The sequence below is a fragment of the Manis javanica genome, chromosome 8 (assembly GCF_040802235.1).
Source record: "Manis javanica isolate MJ-LG chromosome 8, MJ_LKY, whole genome shotgun sequence".
Taxonomy (NCBI): Eukaryota; Metazoa; Chordata; class Mammalia; order Pholidota; family Manidae; genus Manis; species Manis javanica.
In genome coordinates this window covers 114,811,089-114,833,786 of record NC_133163.1, presented here as the reverse complement: position 1 = coordinate 114,833,786, position 22,698 = coordinate 114,811,089, and the positions used below count along the sequence as shown (strand labels likewise).

General features: G+C 50.8%; 1 protein-coding gene and 1 long non-coding RNA gene across 13 annotated transcripts in view; one reads left to right on the top strand and one right to left on the bottom strand.

The window, feature by feature from the left end:
- Positions 1 to 22,698, top strand: part of MEGF11 (multiple EGF like domains 11) — a 329,933-nt gene that overhangs the window by 296,136 nt on the left and 11,099 nt on the right. For 2 of the 12 annotated variants that reach the window (XR_012120744.1, XM_037010027.2), the window contains exons 11-23: positions 139 to 259; positions 1,200 to 1,363; positions 2,438 to 2,540; positions 7,604 to 7,750; positions 8,119 to 8,253; positions 13,066 to 13,194; positions 14,201 to 14,329; positions 14,806 to 14,934; positions 15,484 to 15,612; positions 16,995 to 17,231; positions 18,790 to 18,902; positions 21,189 to 21,255; positions 21,887 to 21,974. Coding sequence is in view for 11 of the 12 variants with exons in the window: in XM_037010027.2 (XP_036865922.2) it covers positions 139 to 259; positions 1,200 to 1,363; positions 2,438 to 2,540; positions 7,604 to 7,750; positions 8,119 to 8,253; positions 13,066 to 13,194; positions 14,201 to 14,329; positions 14,806 to 14,934; positions 15,484 to 15,612; positions 16,995 to 17,231; positions 18,790 to 18,902; positions 21,189 to 21,255; positions 21,887 to 21,933 (1,650 nt within the window). In the remaining variant the exon portion in view is untranslated. Of the gene's footprint in view, positions 1 to 138; positions 260 to 1,199; positions 1,364 to 2,437; positions 2,541 to 7,603; positions 7,751 to 8,118; positions 8,254 to 13,065; positions 13,195 to 14,200; positions 14,330 to 14,805; positions 14,935 to 15,483; positions 15,613 to 16,994; positions 17,232 to 18,789; positions 18,903 to 21,188; positions 21,256 to 21,872; positions 21,975 to 22,698 lie in introns of all 12 variants that reach the window. The other 10 variants (XM_037010031.2, XM_037010024.2, XM_073212034.1 and 7 more) reach the window with 7 other exon arrangements.
- LOC118970864 (uncharacterized) overlaps positions 1 to 22,698 on the bottom strand; it is a 33,624-nt gene that overhangs the window by 2,019 nt on the left and 8,907 nt on the right. The window lies entirely within an intron of this gene.

Below are 22,698 nucleotides of genomic sequence, written 5' to 3'. Positions count from 1 at the left end.
TGTCATGTAATGTTAACATATTCACAGGTTCCAGGAATTAGAACACAGACCTCAGGGGATGAGGGTGGGCATTAGTCTGTCTACCACAGCCACCTAGCATGGAACTGCTGATCCAAAATCCACCCCCTCCTTTTCCAGGGAGAGGTCTGTGCAGTTTCCTGCGCAGCAGGGACCTACGGCCCCAACTGCTCGTCTGTCTGTAGCTGTAACAATCGTGGCACCTGCTCCCCAGTAGATGGCTCCTGCACCTGCAAGGAAGGTAATGTGCCTTCTTGCCCCATCCCACCCCCTCAGATGTGCGTACTGCCCCCACCCACCCACAGGCAGGGTCAGGGAGCCTAAATGTCAGATCCCGGCCAAGGAAACCATGCCAGGGATTTCAGTAGCAGGAATGTAATAAAGGGGACTAGTTACAATGGTGTTAGAAGAGCTGGAGGAGCATACAGGGGAAGGTGAGCAAACCAGAGCTTAGAAGCTGTTGGAGGAGCTACTACTCCAGGGGTGGGAAGGACAAAGGGACCAAGTGGAATTCCCAGAGCTTGGGAATGAAGGCCGCTTGGTGGGCGCTGGGACATGGACAGAGTGGCTGGAGCACAGGGGAGACACAGGCACCACTAGAGGCCCTGCCCAAAGCAGAGAAAGGAGAGGGGACACCTGGCATCCTTCCAGCTCCTGCCCTCTAGTCTGTGGGTCAGGTCCCCCACTGTCAAGGCCATCTGGGAGCCAGCTGAGTAGGAGCCCAGGATGTGCAGCTGCAACCTCAGGATTGGCCTCCAGTGATGCAGAACAGAGCAGGGGAAGGGGAGACACAGATCTGGGGGCAAACAGGCCAGGGACCAGCCTCAGAAGGGGAAACCAGCCTGTCCTGAAAACAAATGGCCCTAAAATAAAACAAGCTGCCTGACTCCATCCTGGGTAGAGATGGCCCTCCCCACCTCAGCTGGTTCCTTGTTCCTTGTCCCCAGAGGAATCATGCCCCTACAGCAGGAACAGAATGGAGGCAGGAGACCTGGGTTCTAATTTGGCTTTTGCAATAGCCTTGCTGTGTCTCTGAGTGGGCTCTTTGTGGGATACATGATCTAACCCAGCAATCTGAGAAGCAGTGGTTTGGGTGGAATTCCATGTACAGATCTGGGGAGCAGGCAGAAAGCTGTGCTGAGCCAAGCTGGAGGGGTAACAGCCCCCTTCCCTCCCCTCAGGGTGGCAGGGCCTGGACTGTGCCTTGCCATGTCCCAGTGGGACATGGGGCCTGAACTGCAATGAGAGCTGCACCTGTGCCAACGGGGCCGCCTGCAGCCCCACAGACGGCTCCTGCTCCTGCACTGCTGGCTGGCTGGGAGACACCTGCGAACTGCCCTGTCCGGTGAGTGCTTAGGGCAGAGGAGGGCCAGGTAGGCCCAGCATCCCCTCATGCCCGTCCTGCAATTACTTTGTCCACAGAGGTGCACAGACAAGAGCACTGGGCCAGGAGGTGGGACACTTGGATTCAGGTCTCAACTCCAGTTCTAACCTCTGTGACCACTTTCCTATTTTGGGTCTCAGCCCTCTCATCTATTAAATGGCAAATACTTGGCAGGTGTAGTATATGGCATTACTTTCCCCTTCTGCTCTTAGTAAACATTAATTGACTTTAGCACACTTAGTTGGACCCAAATGCATCTTCAGAATTCTTCATAACACTTACAGGACATCCCTTCCTAATCCATTAGAGTTGCCTTTCCTTAATAATTAACATCTAAACTTCCTTCTGGTTCCAACAGCATATAATTTTATAATCAGGGTGTGGGAGGACTAAACCAAGTACTATCCAGCAATAACCACCTGGATTTCATCTCTTGATCTTAGTCTAAGATACTTACAGCCCTGGGTTCAAATTCTGACTTTGCCATATCCTAACTGTGTTACCTTCAGCATGTTACTTTACCTATCTAACCATCTCTCTCATCTTTAAATTATGAATATAATGGAACCATCTCACAGTTTGTTGTTTAGGATGCAGAGAAATTAGTTATATAAGGTTCTTGATACCTAATGAGCATGCAACAAATGTTGGTTGCCACCTTCTTCCCTAGTAACAAAGAATAAATCATTCATTCATCATATGATCAATGTGTTATAATTTACAAAGTGCATTCTAAATTTACAATTTAGTTAATGATCATTACAGCCCTCTGAGCTTAACCACTGAAAAGTAGGGCAGGACCATCACTTCTCTCCTTCCAAGTCCCATACTCCTACTAATTCAAAGGATTATTTGGAGTGGCCTCATGGCCATGCTCACCACCAATTATAAAAAGTGTCCTCACCATGCTCCAGCCCCAGTCTCTCTGCAACCCTGTGGGGCAGCGCCTCAGTATTGTCATCAGAATCCAGAAAAACTCTGTGAATCTCTGAGGGTCTAAGTCTGATCATTTCTCTCTCCCCCTTCTCTCTGCAGGATGGCACATTTGGGTTGAACTGCACTGAGCGCTGTGACTGCAGCCACGCTGATGGCTGTGATCCTGCCACAGGCCACTGCTGCTGCCTGGCGGGATGGACAGGTAACCCCCCTCTGCCTCACCACCACCCAGGCCCTGTGAAATTGGGTTCTTGGTATTCGACTTTTCTTGATTGCTCTCTTTATCCTTCACTTCTTAATGTTCCCTACATATGCACTGTCCCTTTGTCTCCTCTGGGCTTCAGTTCTCCATTCCATTCAGTTCTTTATTGAACACCTATTATGTGCAGACTCGTTCTCAGGGCTAGGGACAAACCAGTAAAAAATTAGATAAAAGCTGACATGTGATGGGTATAGGTTCTCAGTCTGTGTTTGCAGAGGATATGGTGGAGACAGAGACAAAGAACTTTCTCCTTCGCCCAAGCTCAGAGTCCTAGTCCCCATACGCGTCCTGTCAGCTTACCTCCTAAACACATGGTGACTCCATCCCTTTTTCTCCATCCCACTGACACCATCCTGGTCCACTGAGCACCCTCCCTTTTCTGGCACTGGCTTGGCCTCCCATTTGATCTCTGGGCCTCCCCTCTTGCCCAGCTGCATCTATTCTACACATGGTAGCCAGAATGAACTTTTCAAAACCCAGATCTGTTCGTATCGGTCCCTGCTGAGAATGCCTCAGTGGCTTCCCATGGCACTTATACAAAATCTGGAATCCTTGTGGCGGCACAGGGCCCGTATGATCTGGCCCTGCCCAACTCCTCCACCTCTCTTTGCTCCCTCCTTTCATTCCCTACACTCCAGCTGCCTAGGCCAAGCACCGTCCCGACTCCAGGCCTTGGTATGTACATTCCCTCCGCCTGCATCACTCTTTTCTCCTCATCTGACAATGCCTTCTCATCCACCAGATTTCAGCTTACAGGTTACTTCTTATGGGAAGGCTCTCTCCCTGCTACAGCCCAACCTGGCCAAGACTATATAGGAGCCCCTTTTATTAATTCTCCTAATACCTACATTTTCCTTTCACACTACTTTACCTCAGTTGTCCCTGAACTCTGATTTGAGTATTTATCATCTGCCTCCCCAGCTAGACCATCAGCTCTATGGAGGCAGGGGCCACGTCCACCTTGGTCACCACTGCCACACACTGACACATGGATGACCCGGTGGTTGAGAACACAGAGCTGGAGTGAGACCACCTGGGTTTATACCTTAGGCAAGTCTTTTAATCACTCAGGGCCTGAATTCTTCATCCATAAAATGCAGATCATTATAATCCTCACAACTATAGGGTCATTTTAAAGCTTAAACACATTAAGACCTGTAAGTGCTAACAGCACCTGGCACATAGTAAGTGCTCAGGAAATGTAAGCCATGACTACAGTAGCTTAACAATCACATCCTGAATGAACATAGTCCCAAAATGGTGGACAGCAAGGTGAAAGAAATGCAGGTGATGCTGGCAGTGTACATCTTCAGATAAATAATTTATACCAGGTTGCTGAAGAGCCTGTCGTCCACCAGCAGAAAGTACCTGAGCAGCTGAGCCAGGGACACTGCTCCCTCTGTAGCATTTCTGACCTGGCACCCCTGCCCTGCCCCTTGTGGGTGAGGCTCTACCCTAGTCACCAGTATGCTAGATTCTTAGCTGGAGTCAAGTGGAAATCTCTTTAATTTTTCATTGCTTTAATTTCGAGTGAGCCAGTAGATTTTAATGACATCTGGTGCTTAAAAATTCTGTCTTTGATAGACAACCTTTCAGCTAGGCCTCTGTCGTTCTAAAGCTAATTTCCCCAAATGTGGTCCTGAAGTCATTTCAAAGGAGCGACTGATGTCCTGAGTTTTGTCAAGTAAAGAGGGACCAAGGAGGGATAGGGAGAGGACAGGGCAGAGGCCTCAGCCTCCTGCTCAGGAGCGCTCCCCTCTCTGCCCTGCCCCAAGAAGTCTGCTCTGACTTCCTCGCCCCTGGCATATTGCTGGTGCCTTTGCTCAGCACCGGTTTTGCTCTGTCCTAAGTGGCACATGTCTTCTCCCCTTATGCCCATAAGCCACCGGCTTCTTGACAACCAGCATCATGTCTAATTCACTTCACCCTGCATATAATAGGTGCTTATTAAATGTTTATTTAAATAAGCTGAAAGAAGCTGGCCTATAACCATATGTTTTTTCCCCCTGAGGTGAAGGAGACCTTCAGGATGATCTACTCCAACCTCCTCATAGTACAGATGAGGAAAGGGAGTTGCCCAAGGTCTCAGGACATTCATGCCAGTAGGATGGGAGACTCTGGATTGCATTGTAAGGGGGAGCCATTTATTCACTCAATTAACATTTGCTGACTCAAGCAATCACCAAGTCCTTATTTGGCAACCACCATGTAGCTAGCACTGTGTCAGCCCAGCAGTGAACGGCAAGATTCGGTCATGGTAATAGTCCTTGAACACCTACCATGTGCCAGACACTGTGTTGGGCACTGGAGATGCAAAGATGACCCAGATGGCATCCCTCTCCATTAGAAGCACTGAATAAGGAGGGTCAGAAGTGACCATAAGCCATGGTCTCTGTCTCTAAATTGTGGGCAGGGGAGAAAAGACTCATACGTATGAAACACACATTAATAGGTAGGGACAAACCTGTATGTCGCTATCAAATAGATGCTTGAATCCCTGAGCAGACATCCGGGAAGTTTTCCTGGAGGAGGGCCCTACGCTGACCTTGGGGGTCCTCCAGGACCTTGAAGGATGTGGGCTTCTGTGTTGCTGTAGGCCTTGTGACATGAACTAGAGGTCTCAATAGATGGATTCTTAGCCTTGTTTTACCCACCAAAACAGGGCAATTCCTTAGGAGTAAGGAGAGGGACCTCTAAGGGGGATTATTATCCTCATGAAACTATAGGGAAAATGGGGCCTAGAAAAGATAATTGATGAAGCTATGCTTCAGAAACTGCAGTTGAGAGCCTCCCACCAGGCCGAGGTCAGCCGCTTTAACCATACAAGTAAAACTGGGGCATCCACGAAGGGGAAACCCTGGACCCTTCTCCCCACTTAGGTAGCAGTGACTTAGGTTCCAGGGAGCCCTAAGATCATATAAGAACCTTAAACAGGAGCCCCATTCCCACAGAACCAGGCCTAGAGTATAGTCATTGCCAAATCCTAGAACCTGGTGGGCCCTTGCAGCCACCTGCAATCTGAGCATGATAACCTTAGGCCTGTGTTCTCAATCTCTAAGAAAGGGGACCCTTTTTTGACATGAAAACATTTTGAGGATCCCACATGAGAGTAGCTATAGTTTTAATATCTACTGATTGGGAGAAAAGACAGTAACAACAAGCTGCCGTGAATTCAGGGCTGCCTTAGCATGCATGGTGTTTTATTAATCACAGTAATGTCTGCACGTAGCTTTAGGGAGAGCAGTGTTCAGGGGGACATGTGCCTGGTCAGCCACGAAGAGCACAGAAGGCACAGCTGGCGTCACAGCCCATCAGACAGAGGAGCTCTGCCTCAGTCCGGGGTGTCCCCAAGAACGGCAGAATCCCTTGGGCTACAGTTTGATCTGGGCTTTTCAACAACCACAGGAAAAGAATTCCTTGAGACAGATCACAGCTTTTGGTGTGCCTCATGAAGGGGAGACCTGAAGATGTATCCACAGCTTTGAATAGCTTCGTGGTCTCCCCTTCCCCAGGCTCCCCTCATTCAATCAATGCTCTTGTCCAGGGTGGAAGACACCACTGAGGGGTGAAATGTGTCTGCCGGATCCTCACTGGGGAAAGACCTCATTCCCTCCCTCCACGTGGAGGCCTCATTTCCTGGAGAGTGGCCCCTAAAGCGCCCACACTGATACAAAACTGAGATGTCCCAGTGGGGAGGCTTGGGGAGGAAGGCACCAGACTAGACCGGAGCACTGGAGGGTGAGCGTGCCTTTTGCATCCCCTCCTTTTCGCTCTTTGGCTGTTCTGCCCTCCCTCCCCTTGGCTCACTGGCCCAGCTGGGCTTGTGTGATCCTAACCTGCCTCTAAATTGGTCCCAGAGCTGTCCTGCTGCTGCCATGGCTGACTGTTCACTGGGCCTGAGTGTCTTCTTCCCTCTTTCTTTCTCTGTCTCACTATCTCTGTCCTTGCAATGAGGCAGACATGATTTTTAAACTAATTCTGCTCTCTGAGCTTCTGATACTCATCTTCCAGAGCCAAGGTGGTCTCCAGGGCCAACACCATCCATTCTCCTAATGCCTGGGAGGAAACCCCACCCCCAGAACTGGGACATCAGCCTCAAGCCTTTTGAAATTCCTTCGTAGCTTTTGGGCTATGATCACCTCAATACCTATGTCTTCTATCTCAGCACAAAAAAACTGTGTAGGCCTTCCTTTTCTTTCTTATTGAGAAAGTCTATCCATTCCCTTATAGGTGGCTGTTTATCAAACTGAGGGTCATTAAATCAATTGGTTGGGTCACACTAGTTTTTTTAAATTTTTAAACAGAATACATACAGTACAGAGAAAAGAGCAGAGTTTATCACACACAGTGACAGTAAATGTCATTCTGCAAAGCACTGGTATCACACAAATATGTGCACATATGATATAAAAAACATACTGCACTGAGGCCTGTGGTCGAAAGAATCTGAAAAGACTCCCTCCCCCCTGTAGGCCTGTACCCTGGGGCTGGTTGGCTGGGATACAGCAAGGCCCAGGGGCGCCTGCTAATGGGTGGGCATGTAGCTCACTCCCAGCTGTGCAGCCCCCATAACTACACTCATGCCCAGTGGTTGGTTTCTCTCATGCCCAACCTTGGATACCAGCTAAGATGTCAAAAGGCAAAGAGGCCCTTCATGATCTGGTCCTTCTTAGTCCCACAATCTCATCTCTTGCCACACTCCATTTGGTACTTGATGGTTCAGCTGCACCATACTGTACCTTCTTTCAAGGCATGCTTCTCTCCTGCCTCCAGCTCTGTAGGGTTTCCTTTACCTGGTCAATTCTTCCTTGCTGCTTAGGACTCAGTTTGGGCATCACTTCTTCCTGGAGCCCTCCCTGATGAGCCAAGCCTTGGCTGGGGTTTTCTTCCACATTCCCAGATGAACTGTGCTAGCCTGCACCTCTTTAGTCTGCAGAGTGCCCCCCTGCCATCATTCTTCCTTTTGTCCTCACCCCTCTTACCACTGACCCTCTGGCCCACAGGCATCCGTTGCGACAGCACATGTGCACCTGGTCGCTGGGGTCCCAACTGCTCTGTCTCCTGCAGCTGTGAGAACGGTGGATCCTGCTCCCCAGAGGATGGGAGCTGCGAGTGTGCCCCTGGCTTCAGAGGACCATTATGCCAGAGAAGTAAGGCTGAGCCCCACCATTCTACAGACCTCAGATGCTCATCCTCTCTACCCCTTTCCAGTTAGAACCAGTCTTGGCTTGAGAGAGGCTGGGCTTTCAGAGTCAACCCCCATCAGATTCCTCCCTCTAGTCCCCTCTCTCCCTGCCCTGGCTTTTCTACCCCCAGGTTCAGGGCCCAGACCAGCTTCTCAGTGGAAAAAGGACCACAGCTCTCTGCAGAAAGGGATGGGCCCTCCAAGGTGTGGGGTGGGGGCAGCTCCTGCCAGATTTTGGGGAAGCCTCCCTTCATCATTATGTGGGACTGGACGGGTGGCCAGGCTGGTTGCAGCCTCTTGGGCTGCTGACTGCCATCTCCCCTTTGCCCCCAGTCTGCCCCCCTGGGTTCTATGGCCATGGCTGCGCCCAGCCGTGCCCCCTCTGCGTGCACAGTAGTGGGCCTTGCCACCACGTCAGCGGCATCTGTGAGTGCCTCCCTGGATTCACTGGAGCCCTCTGCAACCAAGGTACTCTCTCCAAGGGGAAGGATGAGCCAGGGAAGTGAGGAGTCCTGGGGGAGAAGTGGCTGGGAAGAAGGGTTTGGGGGTTCTCATATTCTGTAGAGGTAGCTCCTTGGCTTTTCAGGGCTTGGGCTTACCTTTCTAAGAGTAGATACCACAGGGTGTGAGTTAAAGCCATTATGCAGTTAAAGGAATGGGCTCAGAGAGGTTAAATGACTTCTCCATGGTCTCACAGCGAACAAGTGGCAGAGTTGAGAAACAAATTCTGACTCTAAAACCATGATAAATGGATGAAGAATGAAGTAAGTGTAGATGAGATCTGCATAAGAAAGGGCCCCAAAGGGCTTGTGCAGAGTGCCAAGCGGTAGAGGCAGAGAATGCTGTGGGAGCTCAGAGGAGATAGTCCTGGCTTTGATTGGAGATGGCAACTTCCCAGCCCTCACACCCAGGCCAACATCACTAATCCCTCGCCACACATTTTCCTGTCTCAGCTGCAGGATCCTTCACAACCCCAACTCCAGCCAACCTCTACCACACCACAGGAGCTGAAAAGGGAGATAAAGCTTATTTGCACTGATGTGCTGCTAAACTGGCTCTCTGTGAGGGAAAAGCCCTAATCTGTAACATCTGTAAATTTCTATGACATTAATATTCCCACCATGGCTGATTCCAAGGTACCAACCAGTGGTTTAACACCAGCCACAAAAATCCTGAATATTCAACAAGTGCAAAGGCGGAAGCCGGCTCCAGCACACACCATTGCTTATTGCCATCCCCAGCTTAGTTCGGCCAAGGCGATGTGGATTTGGGGGATGGCTCCATGCTGCATAGGACGTTAGCTGGGCCCTAGCCTAAGAGGCAGAGAAGGAAGAAAGGCACTGGGGATACAGGACAGCCTGGGCAAAGCACAGTGGTGTGGACATGCAACTGTCCAGCAGTAGGAAATGGCTGAAGGATTCGGGGACTGGGGATGGCCGAGGGGGCTGAGAAGGTAGTCTGGGCCTTCAGGACAGCTTGGAACACAAGTGTGCAGAACTTGCACTCTAACCTGTAAGGAGGGATCTTAAACTAGAGTAAACTCAGAGCTGAAAGCAACTTCAAGGTCATCTATGCAAGAATCTCATCTAGTCTCTGTTTAAATACTTCCACTGAGAACTCACTACCTCCCAGGGGAACAGATTATTTTGATGAATGGTCACCACTGAGTTGGGCTGTTTTTGTGTATGGGCCGTTAATATACATGAGTGGAAAGTTTACTTTACTACATGATGCTTTGAGGTCATGAGAAATTTGGGCCCCAGGGAAATATATGTGACAGTTTCATTTGCTTGCAGTACTCCTAGGACAGTTTAATCATAATCTGACATGTCGAGGTTTACTTATTAAACATTGGAGACTCGGCCGTCAATACAGATAGGCTGGGTCTAAATTAGGACCTAAGCAGCCCGAGGAGTAACTCTCAGATCCTGCAATGTCTGATTTATCGCCCACTGGCCTAATGACTATTTTCCACATATAGATCTAACAGAGTTTGCTATTAATGGCAACTGCCCTGGTTAAGTCTCAAACCTTGTAAAAAATTGAACTGACATTTTCTAATGACCAGCTTTCCAGCAAGTTACAAATTACAGACACTGCTTATGCAGAATCATTAGACATAGATTAAATATAACCAGATGTTTTCTTTTCACCGGCCCCCCTTCTCTTCACTGCCTCTCTCTGCCTCACTCTTGATTCAGCTAAGCAGTCAACCAGTTAATGTATTAGACTGATTGCACTGGCAGCTCTAGGGGTGAATTTGTCAGCTTTGGGTGTATGAAAAAAACTTCAAAGACAAAACTAGCTTGGTAGAGAAGCTCTGAGTTGGTTCCGGGGGTAGGGTAGGTGGAGCACCTCTGGCACCCTACTCCCCACAGAGGGTCAGGACTGCGGGTTAGGTTCTCCAAATCAAGCACCTCCCAGAGGCAGGGAAAAGGAGGCTGCGTGACCTGCTTTTCAGGAAGCTGAAGCTGGGGCCTGGGCCCCAAGGGGTGAGATGCATGCCATCCTCCTGGCAGTGGACCTGCCCTGAGAAGAGCTAAGGTTTTTACCACGGAAGCACAGGGCCCCCAATCAGCCAGCGTGCCCACAGATATTAACCACAGCCTGAGGCCAGTGAGTGGGGGGTTATCAGCCCCCCTTTACAGATGAGGAAAGAGAGACTTAGTGGGGCAATGCAGTTTGCTCACAGGCATTTAGCCAGTACATGTCAGACCTTCCTAGCTTTGTGACCTTGGGCAAGTTACTTCTCAGTCCCTCAGTTTCCTCATTTGTGGAGTTAGAAGTAGGGAATAATAATGAAAATGCATAACATTGAGAGTAGCACATCGTTAATTGAAATAATATTTGTGAAGCACTTTGAACAGTGTCTGGTACATTTAAGCACCACAGAAATATTTGTTGAATACATAAATAAAACTAGGGCCCAAACCCACGGCTTTGGACTGGATATCTTGGTATCCTTCATTGTTTGTCCCAACCACGAATCACATCCAGGAGAGGCACAGAGTGGACACAGATCTTAGGCACCAGGTGCCCACAATCTGATTTGGGAAGGGCTGGTAATGTGAAGCTGTGAGGCATAAATCACAGATAGGGTACCAGCCCAAGTTTTGAGAGACCTGGCTCATGGGGATTTGTCTGTCTTCGTGAATCAGCATCTTCCCATGATCCTCCATGTGGCTCAGCCAATTGAGGGCCTAAGGGATTCAAAGAATTCCTCTCCTATAACAGGAATGCAAGGAAGCCTTTGAGGATGTAGGGCTGACTAGAACTTGGGCTTTGAACACAGTATGTTGAACTGAGAAAAGCTTGAAGGGACTGGAGTCACTGATCTGAGCAGAACCTACTGGAAGGTCGTTTCTCCTGAGGTCCACTGGCCATTTTGGAACATTTCCTGATTGTTTGCTATACGCGTGCCCGTGCTGGGCACTCAGTCACAACAAAGAATGAGAGCCAAGTTTCCTGCTTTCACAAAGTCTGTAGTGTAAGGGAAGAAATTCTGAATTCACCCTTTCTCAGCAGAACTTGGGAGTCAAGGGGTAGCCAGTTTATTTCCACACATTCAGCAACCATGCCTTGAGTGCCTGAGGTTTTTCAAGGCACTGTTGGGGACACAGCATGGGTGGAACTCAGGCCTGGCCAGAAACAGGCTCACAAGTCACATTAAAAGAAGACCAGGGGGTTCTGGAAGCTCAAACAGGGACATAGCCCTCCAGAACGGAGAAGACGGGGAATCAGTTAGGATTATGTTCAGCTGTAAGTGATACAAAAACACAAAATAACTGGCTTGAAAATGATAAGCATTATTTCCTTCACTCCTTAAAAAAAAGGTCCAGAAGTAGGCCACTGGAGAATGGCAGGGTTAGCTTTCAAAGATATCAGGGACCCAAGTTCCTTCTATCTTGTTCAACCATCCTCAGCACATGACTTCCACCTCTGATGAAAGATAGCTGCTTGAGCTCCAGCCATCTAATCCACAGTTCTTATCCATAATCCACATTATCATTCAACAAGAACAAGGAATGGGCAAATAAAGACATACATTTCCACTTACCACTGGCCAGAATGTAGTCACATGCCCATACCCAGCTATGCAGGAGCCCAAGAAAGGAGTCTTTATTCCAGGTAGCCATAAGTCCAGTTAAAACTCCAAATTATATTTCAAAGGAAGAAGAGAATTGGTATTGATGGACTAGCAGTCTACTACAAAGGGATCTTAAGGGGAAGTAGGATTTAATATGAGTACCACGAGCAGGGTAGATTTCCACAGCTGGACATGAGCGTCAGGGAATTCTGTAAGGAAACAGCTGGACTGAAGGCATGGGGTATATTTAGAAAATGGTGTGGAGGGCACTCATGCATCTGGGAGAGAGAGGCAGCCAAGGATAATCCAGGTAAGGTAGGTTATGTGCTGATCTCTAGGATCCAAAGAAGATCCACTGGGGATGTCTGAGCAGGCCCCAGGAGCGCCATGAAGACAGCCACGGTTTTAGAGAGCTCAAGCTGTAAGAAGCGAGCGGATGATGATTTTCAAGGGAAATAGGTATTAGGTGCTCAATGAACACTCAGACTTGGTAGTCCTAAAGGAGCCTGCAGACTGGTTAAGGAAACCAGCCCTTCCTCCAGGGACCAATGAGTGACTCCTCCATGAGGGGCTGGGACCAAAATCCTACAAGTAATTCAAAATGGAAATACCATGGGATCTCAATGGAAGACAGCAACTTGTGGACCCAGGAGGGCTGTCCAGAGAAGGGGGCTGAGCTGAGGTTTGAGGAACAGGTCTGATTTGTAGAGTCCATGAACAGTCTAACCATAGACAAACCTGCTGCCTTGCATTTGTCCCTTCCGGCTTCAAACATTCTCCACCCTCAGGTCTGTGGGACCAGTGGTGCTGGCAAGTGTGGTAACGAAAAGCAGAAGGCTACACAGCAGTGCAAGGAAACTGGACTAATTGTGCAGAGGGGGGTTCTCAGCCTCGCCACTCTGTGAGACCTAAGTCAAGTGATTCTACCCCTCTGAGCCTCGGCCTGATCCTCTTTCAAAGGGGATCATTAACAGAGCCTCCTGAAGAATACAGCTATGGGCACGAGAAGGGAACTCTAAAGTGCAAATGGAGAAGGGTGAGGTGGGAGCCAAGGCAGGCAGTTCCCACCCAGATCCACGACCCCAAGGTAGCCACCATGGCTGTGGCCTACCAACTTCTGAGGGTGCAGCTGTGGGTGATGGTCTGAGTAGTACAGGTGGGAGGACAGGTGCCAGGTTGTCCTGTGCCCACAGTGTGTGCTGGAGGGCACTTTGGGCAGGATTGTGCCTGGCTCTGCTCCTGTGCCAATAATGGGACCTGCAGCCCCATCGACGGCTCCTGCCAGTGCTTCCCCGGATGGATTGGCAAGGACTGCTCACAGGGTAAGAAACTGCACCTTGGGGAATGCTCCCCACCCAAAGTCAGGCCTTGAAACATCCCCTCCCTGCCCAAAACCTCTCTGCCACTGGCACTTCCACCTCCCAGGGCTAAAATTGTCTGCAGATAGGAAGGTCCACCTGAGTTCCACTTAGCTCTGTAGCTAATATGATGAACTAATAGGACTGATCCTTGGCATCATTAACTGCTGGTAGTAAAGGTATTGACATTGTTGGTAGTAGCATTAATAAAATTAACACTGAGAATTAACATTCCATTAGAACCCAATCAGGGAGTAGCCTCTATGTCTGGACAGGAAGGAAGGGAGGTCAGGGACTGGCATGCTGGAATTTGGGAGTCAGGAAGTGAGCAGAGAACCCGGCGTCCAGGGAAGGCATCCTGTGGGAGGCCCATGTGAGTGATATCCTGGGCATCATAAGCCCGGACAGGGCGTTGTGGAGTCTGCTCTGGAGGTAGCAGGGGCCACCCAGTCTAAGCAGAGAGACCCAGCTTCTGCCCTGTGGAACTGACCAATGGATGAGACCCAACCAGTACCCCTAGGGAAGTCCCACTTAGATCTGCTAGCATGAGGGAATTTGTTTTGATGGAGACAGTGCCATCCTCAGAGAGCTCACCAGCTGAAACAGTCCCTACCCTGGGCAAGTTCCCGTACTTGTGGGGAAATTATACCACATAGTATTCACACCATAGATCACTATCTTTTTATTTTACAACACACACACACTCACACTCACTCCAAATCACAGTCTTGAGATGGGAGGTTCAGGAGCCCTCAGAGCTGGGAGCGGGCAGAGAATATGGGCTTACTGAGAATCCTGGGTCACTGGGCCAAGAGGCGATTGGAATAATCCTGGCAGTGTGTCAGGCCCTGAAAGCCAGGAAATGCCGCCTGGGTGTATGCTGGCATCTCGGCTCTGACGTGCACTCCCCCTCCTCTCCATCTGTCCTGCTCCGCCTCACCCTCACCCTCCGCATCCCACCCATCCCCAGCTTGCCCACCTGGGTTCTGGGGCCCCGCCTGCTTCCACACATGTAGCTGCCACAACGGGGGGAGCTGCAGCGCTGAGGATGGGGCCTGCCACTGCACCCCTGGCTGGACTGGACTCTTTTGCACACAGCGTAAGTCCTGCCTCCCGGCTATTTGGAATCCCATGCTGCGGCCTGCTGGCTGCCTTGGGCATTGTCCAGGCCTGCAGTGGAGGGAGGGAGGAGGCGGGCCCCAGGGCCAGGAGCCCACCTGCCTGTCCCTCCCCATTGGAAGAACTGGGGAGCCTGGCTGGAATGATGGGCCCAAAGTCCTAGAAGGTCAGAGCTGTAAGGTACCCCAGCACTCAGCAATACCAGACCCCTTCTTGGACAGTAGGACCCAGTGTGGGAGGAACAGCTTGGAGATCCCAGCCTGGCCCCTGGTTTCAAGGAGCCATCAAAGGACTGCATAGCTCCACCCCCACCTCTTCATTGTGAGGGTCCAAAGTGTGAAGACAGCTCAGGTGCAGGGTCTCACTAGTCCTCACCCCATGCTCAGAGTAAGAGGCAGCAGAAGACAGGTTTGGTCCCGGCTGCACCCTGCAGTTGCCCCCACCCTGTTTCTCCAGGCTGCCCAGCAGCGTTTTATGGGAAGGACTGTGGGCGCGTGTGCCAGTGTCAGAATGGCGCCAGCTGTGACCACATCAGTGGCCAGTGTACCTGCCGTACGGGCTTCACCGGGCGACACTGTGAACAGAGTAAGCTGTCCAGACCCCTGATCCTGAGTATTGGTTCCAGGCCTCAGTCTCCTCCTGCAGGGGAAGCCTCCCTCCTCGAGGCCCATCCATCTGGGGTTCTGTAATCCCTGCTCCTTGAACTTTAGGAACAACCCCCAGGAAAAAGACTGCAGAAGGGCATGCCAAAACTTTGAAGAGTTTCTTCCTCCAGTTGAGGTGGGATGGGGGATGTTGAGGGCAGAGCAGCAGCCTGAGGGCATAATGAGGGACTAATGGGGGACAGATGTGTGATTCTTCTTTGAAACCCCTGACACCCAGCTCGGGGCCTGGCACATGGAAAATGCTTTGTGTGTGTCAAGTGGGGAGAAGTAGTGGTTGGCATCCGCCCCCAACTCAGGGCTATAACTGCTCTGTCAACCCCCAAGTATCAACCTGAAGCACAATGGGAGCTACGGGGAAATAGGTTTCCCTCTGAGGCAGAACAGACTGACCATCACAGCTGTCCACACATGGGAAGGGAGCAGTCGGTGCGCCTCACTGTCCACCTCAACTCTTCTGCATGCTATGTAGGATGTGCCCCAGGGACCTTTGGCTACGGGTGTCAGCAGCTGTGTGAATGCATGAACAATGCCACCTGTGATCACGTCACCGGCACCTGTTACTGCAGCTCTGGATTCAAGGGAATCAGGTGTGACCAAGGTAATACACAGGTGGCCCCTGGGAAAGGGCCCCCTGGAAGCAGGCTGCAGGGAGATTCAAATAGGAACATTTGGAATTATAAGGACACTTCATGGCTTCCCTTTATTCATGTTTGGGAGGAGAGTGTGAGTGGGATGGCTTGCAGAGGGGGAGACAGAGGTGCCAGGCACTGCAGAGGCAGCCTCTCAGTCACAGCTTCCCTACGTTCATCCTTGGCAAGTTTCCGATGAGCCACATGAGGAGAACCGCAAGCTAGTGCTGTGGAAAGGCCACCAGACTGAGTAGATCTGCCAAACCTGTTGGTCCTGCCATTACCTGTTGGGTGTCCTCTGGCAGGTCACTTCCTTTTGTTGGGCCTGACTCCACATGCACCATGACACAAGGTTCTGCTGAGGGCCCAGGGGCCCAAAGGGGCTCAACCTTGGCTCCAGCTCCACAGATGACACTCCATAAAGCAGTTGTGAGGACCAAGTTGAGATGTGAGTAAAGGACTCAGCACAGTGCCTGGCACATAAGCAGTTTTGTATACATAAAATGGTTTTACATAAAAACTCTTGTGAAGTGTACTGTTGGTTCTAGGAGATGGGGACTGGGAATGATCAATGAAGTGCATGAGAGAAAAGGGCCAACCACATTCTGATCTTTCATAGAGAACAACAATGCAGCATATTTACCTCTCTGGTGACATTGGCCAGCACTGTTCAGCCAGCTGCTGATAGCCAAGGGGAGGTCTAGATGCTGCTGGGCCAGCAGGACATCCCCCTGGGCACGTGCATCAGCATGGAGGGGGTTAGCCCAGAGATGTATCATCATCAGTGGTTGGTTTGTCAACAGTAATCCTGGGCTTTTACTGTCGGGCATACGATGCTCATGAGTCCCCTGGAGAGGGTGGGATTTCTGTCCCTATGTTACAAATGAGCAAAATGAGGATTTAGTCACATAGCTGGTAAGCAGGTAGAAAGGCTGATTCCAATTTCTTCCTGACTTCAAGAAACATGACCCTATCCATTACTGGTTGCATGATCTTGGGCAAGTTATCTAACCTTTTGGTGACTCAGTTTCTTCATCTGTGAAAGGGAAATAAATAGTCCCTATTTCATAGGGCTACTGGGAAGACCAAATGAGTTAATAGCTGCAACTCATTTTTAGAACAGAGTAAGGTTCTCAAACACTCATTATTACTGTTTCCCATCTACAATCACATTTGTTCCCAGTTATGACCCCAAGACTCCATCTCCTGTAGGCAGTTGAAGAGTGAGGGTTGGGATCACACAGGGATTGAAGAATAGGGCCAAGACCAGAACTCAGGTCTCCTAACATTGAAGGAGTCTAGGCCCCATGCCAAGGATCTGAAGAGCAAGCAGGCCTTCCTCTGTCTGCAGCTGCCCTCATGATGGAAGAGATGAATCCCTACACCAAGATCAGCCCAGCGCTGGGTGCAGAGCGCCACTCAGTGGGTGCTGTCACAGGCATCATCCTCTTGTTGTTCCTCATTGTGGTGCTCTTGGGTCTGTTTGCCTGGTGCCGGCGGCGGCAGAAAGAGAAGGGCCGTGACCTGGCTCCCCGTGTCTCCTACACACCTGCCATGAGGATGACCAGCACTGACTACTCTCTCTCAGGTAAAGTCTGCCCCCCGCATCCCACCTCCTTCCCCTCCACACACACACACACACAACCCAGGAAGAGTCACATGGTATCCTTGGGGACACCGGGTTTATTGCTGAAGGTGGGTGGCCATGCCTGCAGGGTTGCTGGCTGGGGCCAGCTGTTCGAACTCTTCCAGAGAGGCAGTGGGGGTCAGAAGCAGGAGCCTACTTGGGAAAGATAAGTGAGGTTCCAGGTGGAGGTAACTTCCTGTGCACCCAGCTCTAAGCAGCTATGGGCAGGAGCTTTCCTCCACTTGCCCAGCGCTTCCCATCCTTCTCACTAGGCTTCGGCCACAGGAGCACCCACACTAAGCAATAACTTTCATACAGTCTCCAGAGGAACCTCTCCATAGCCTGATGCCTGTGCCACCTCAGGAAACTGGACCTAGGGCCCAGTGTCCAGGCCCCATTCCATTTTTGCTTGCTTAGTGAAAGGCCTCAGAACCCTCCCAGTTCCCAGAGTTAGGAGGGTCGTATTAGCACAATAGAAGGTGATGGTGCCTGACTTGGAGGAAACCTGAAGTCTAAGCAATGTTCCTCTGGCCAGGCCTGCTGGAACCCAGTCTGTCCACAAATGTGGTAACAGCTCCAGTGCACATTCTAACTGGGAGTCTGAGAGGGGCAGGGGTAGGACAGTTAAGCCAGATCCTTCCTCTGCCCTGAACCCTGACTGCCTTTTGCTTCATGTTTAGTTAAACAGAAGAGGTCAAAATGCTCCTAAATTGTCCACAGGCCTGGGCCACAGGAGGTGGAGCCTGTCTAGGGGAGCACAAGGGTAACGGCTTTCTCCAGCTGCCTCCGTAGCTCATTGCCAATATGCAGCCTCCTGCACCTTGAACTTAGAGAACCAAGATCACATCAGCCCGCTCCTGCTAAGCGTTGCCTACCATGTGCCCAGCTCCACTGCAGGATGGATAGAGGCGGCCCAGGTGCAGACTCTGCCTTTCAGTTTCTGGCCTACATGCTTCCCTGGGTTTCAACCAAAGTATACATCCCCTGGTGAAATCCCAAGCCCACAGAGATGATCTGGGGACTTCCTTTCTACGACTATTGTAAGCAAAGTTGGCCGGGTTTTCCCACATTGCACTGGAATTCCCCAGCCCCATGGAGAGGTCCTGTAATCTGCAGAAGGGCAGAGCTGGGGCTGAGAGGAGTGAGGTTCTCTTTATGGCCTCACTACTGGGGTGGGACCCTGGAGGGAGGCAGGGCAGAGTCAGTATAGCGATTCAGGGACATCTGAGGCTGACGAAGCCAACCATCCTCTCTGTGCTCTAGCTGCTGCTGCCACCCTCCACACTGGCAAGACTAATAACCTGCATCTTGCAGGGAAGGGCCACAATGAGGCAAGAGACAAATCAGGCTCTTACAGATTTCTGTGGGGGTAGTTGATGCCAGAAAGCATGGGGGCTGGGGGCTGGGCTGTCTGTCTTTACGGGGCCCTCTCAAGTCTGCCAAGCCCAAGTGTTAGTATTGGGTATCTCATGCCAGGGGCAGGGGTGTGATGGTATGTGGCACCTTGTTCTCTCCCCAGATTTGTCTCAAAGTAGCAGCCATGCCCAGTGCTTTTCCAATTCCAGCTACCACGCACTGGTGGGGCCTGCCACCAGCCAGGCCAGCACTCTGGACAGGAACAGTCCCACCAAGGTACCGGGTCCCTGACTCCCCAGCCCCCATCTACTATCCTCCCCCTGAGTCCTCACCTCTGCCCAGAAAACAATGCACTCCCCCCCAACCTGAAGGGTCCAGGTGCAACCAATGGCCAATACATTAAATACAGTCCTGTGATGCATGGGACATACAAACACTGTGAAGCATGTAACAGGAAGCCAGCAGGATACATGGAGCCAACAAGTGCCATGCAACCAGTGGATACCATATGTAACCAACTTACACCATCATTCAATATAATACATATTCCCACACCTGTGTGTAAACAACTGGAACAAAGTCATGTGATCATGTATTCATGTGGAGCCTTGTCATCATACGTAACTATGTAGCTTCTGCCACATGTTAACATATGTAATCCAAACATTATACCACCTAACACTAATCACTGCAGTACATTACTAACATGTATAACCAGCACTTACAGAGTAACCACTGCTACTCAGGTACCCCCTGATGTCCTTCTATCTAGACATACCAGATGTTATCAGTACATACCCACAACCATTTGTCACAATCAGAACCAATACAAGGGACATGGAACCCAAACATCAGCCATAGCCGGTGCTCTTGTTGACAGGGGATGTATACTAAGTGACAGCGCACCTTAAAGGCAGGTGCGCACCACTCTGGACAGGGCCTTCCCTCACAGCTGCCAGCATAACCCAGGCTGATGGCAAGACATACTCTTAAAGTCACAGGCCCTGGGACAAGGATGTTTTAGCACATGTGCAGTGAGCTCCCCTGGTGTGCCAGGACTCATGAGGGGCAAAGTGGAAGGTTCAGATCTGATGAAGAACAACCCCAAGGACCACAGGTCTGATAGGCTCATGCCGCACACTGTCTAACAACCTCCTAAGCATGTGTATAAACACAGAGAAAGCAGGACCTTTAGGGAAGCAATCCTAGGACTCCTGGCTTCCTAGAACATCCATCCTGGGCCAGGAACATAAGCAGTTTTCCTACCCCAGGCCTCTGCCCTAGAGCTCTGGGAATCCTTTCACCCTGTCTGCCCCCACAGAAAATGACCACCAATCTACAGACCATGCCTGCTACCAAAGACCTGGTGGCAATGCCCCTTGAACCCCCTAACAATAACATAAACACCATACAGCCCCTCGGGTCACCACAGTCAAGTCAGCACTCCAAGGCCACTCTTTCATGGCCCTCAGCTTTGGTGTTCCTATGTAATGGGAATGTTATACACAGGGTGCCTTAAGGCCCATAAGCATCAGCCCCATAGTTCTGGCCCCTTTTCCCATGTATCTACTCAGCTCAGTCCCTTATTCCCAGATTCAGCTTTATGCTTATCTGGGGGGTTGGAAGCTGAACGAAAGGAATCCAGAGTTTTCCAGTATGAAGTTCTTTATTAACTAGAGACACATTATCAAGACTGCAACGAGTTAGAGGCAAAGGATGAGAGGTAAAGGCCCTTTGTGGCCATGTCATTCTTGGGCTCATTCTAACCGGGAAGCATTCACTACCCTCTTGAGTAAACGGCCAGAGTTAACTGCAGAATAGCCTACATGGTGACCCAAAGTGGCTCTGTGCAGTCAAGGACCCCTCAGCCTGGCAGATAGGGCATTTGTGGCAAAGGCAGGCAGCTGTGACAAGGAAAGGACATGGATCTGGGACCTGAAATCTGAACTGTAGACCCAGCTCTGCCACTGACTCCTCATGTGACCATGAGCAGGGCCCACAAGCAGGATGCAGGTCCCCACCTATGGAATAATGACAACCATATGAAGGCCGGCTGTGAGGATAATGAAGAGGAAAGACTGCGCCGTAAGGCCAACCTACCCTGCAGGTTTCCCTTGGTAACACAAAGGGAGACTCTCACACCCAGCCGAGGTCAGGTGGTCGTTGTGACAGTGGTGCTGCAGACAGCCTCAGCCCCTGCTGTGCTGGAGATGGCCTTGTGTTGTAGCTAAGACACTGCCAGAGCCCCTTCTCCTGCAGCCAGCTGACCTGTTTCTCCTCAGGGCCAGTTCTTGGCTATTGGGAGGTGCTGCCCCCTTTGCCCCAAGGGCTGAAAACCCTACAACCTCATCCAGACAGCTTAGATGGGGTTATATTCTGTTCCACTGGCCTCAACCACCATGGCAGCCTGTCATGAAACACCTAGCTATCCCTTTCCCTTAATGACTGAGAACCTAGGTGAATCGGGATCAGCACAGGTGGGTGCATGAGGCTGGGCAGTGAAGATTGGGTAGGGGCATCTCGGGGCAAAGGTACTAACTGGCTCTCCTACTCTCCAAACAGCTCAGTAACAAGTCCCTTGACAGAGACACAGCAGGCTGGACCCCCTACAGCTTTGTGAACGTGTTAGGTCAGTAGTGGTTCGAGTTTGGTCCCTCACCACCACGTCCCACCCTATTCTCCTTCTCCCACATTGAGAGGGGTCCTGTCCTGGCTCCAAGGAAGAGGGCTAATAAATGGATTTTTATTATGGCTTCCCCCAGGAAGAAGAGGTTTAGAGAGGAAACCCAAGCCCCTGTTTCAGCTTGCATAAGCAAATGAAGCCCAAAATGCCTATTATTTCTATTTTACGGGATAGGGAAAGGGTGGCTATGAGCCAGGGACCACAAAGAAAGACTGCTAGGGCCCAGATATGGGATTCCAGATGGAGGCAAAAAATGCACTCATCATTTGGGAAAGGTACCTCTGCCAGACCCAGGTCCTATCAAGGTACCCCACTCTGCCCCATGGCCCTGGTGGGCAGCAATTCCTGTTAGGAGTAGGGTTGGAGGTAAGGAGAAGCAAGCTAGATGGCCTCAACTCTAGCAAATCCCTCTGGCCCTGCTGGCCCTAGTCCCTTTGGATGCTACACAGAGGCCCTAATTCCTTCTGGCCTACCCCACTCTGACCCTGTCAACCCCTGCCCCCAACCCCTGCCATACCAGGGCCCTGGGAATAATGGTTCCTCCCTGTCATTCCTCTCACTAGACTCCCATTTCCAGATCAGTGCCCTGGAGGCCAAGTACCCGCCCGAGGACTTCTACATTGAACTTAGACACCTCAGCCGCCCCGCTGAGCCACACTCACCAGGTTAGACCCCTAGCCCTACCCTCTACCCACTGGGCCCCTTAGGCTCTCAGACCAGACCAAACCTAGTACTTGCCCTACCCCACCCCACCCAACCCTAATTCCTGCCCCTTGAGCCAACCCCATGTTCCCAGAAGTCTCCCTGTTGGACCTGCCTTTTCTCCTAACACGGCTATAAGCCCAAGCCCCTGTCTAAAGAAGGAAACCTGTCTGGATCACCACTTCTGCTCCCATCATAGTCAGTGGATATGGACAAACTGCAAGTGGTATTAGGTGAAGGGGACACAACATAATTGCATTCCTACAGGCCACAGAATACAACCCAAAACCATTGAGAAATGACTGGGGGGGTGGCATCACCTTTAGGGTTTTCTGGGCTCTGAATGGGTGTGAATGATAGAGTGTTATCTCTGGCCATAAAGTCCCCCAGAGAGAAACCCCAGGCCCACCAGTGGCCCACATAAAGCTCTCCAAGATCAGAGAGTAGGGCTGTCCAACAGGGATCCAGAGATACTGAAGCAGGATGTATCAACCAACATCCTCTCTGCTCATGTATTAGGCTCAAACCTGGTAGTTGGGGAAAGATACAAAAAGGAAATCTGGAAAATCAGTCCTGCTACAGGAGGATGTGGGTAGGAGTTACAGAAGTAGGTGCTATAGGAGTGTAATGATGAACCAAGTATGTGGTCTCCCTACAATGTGGCCACCCCATCCCCATTCCGTTGCC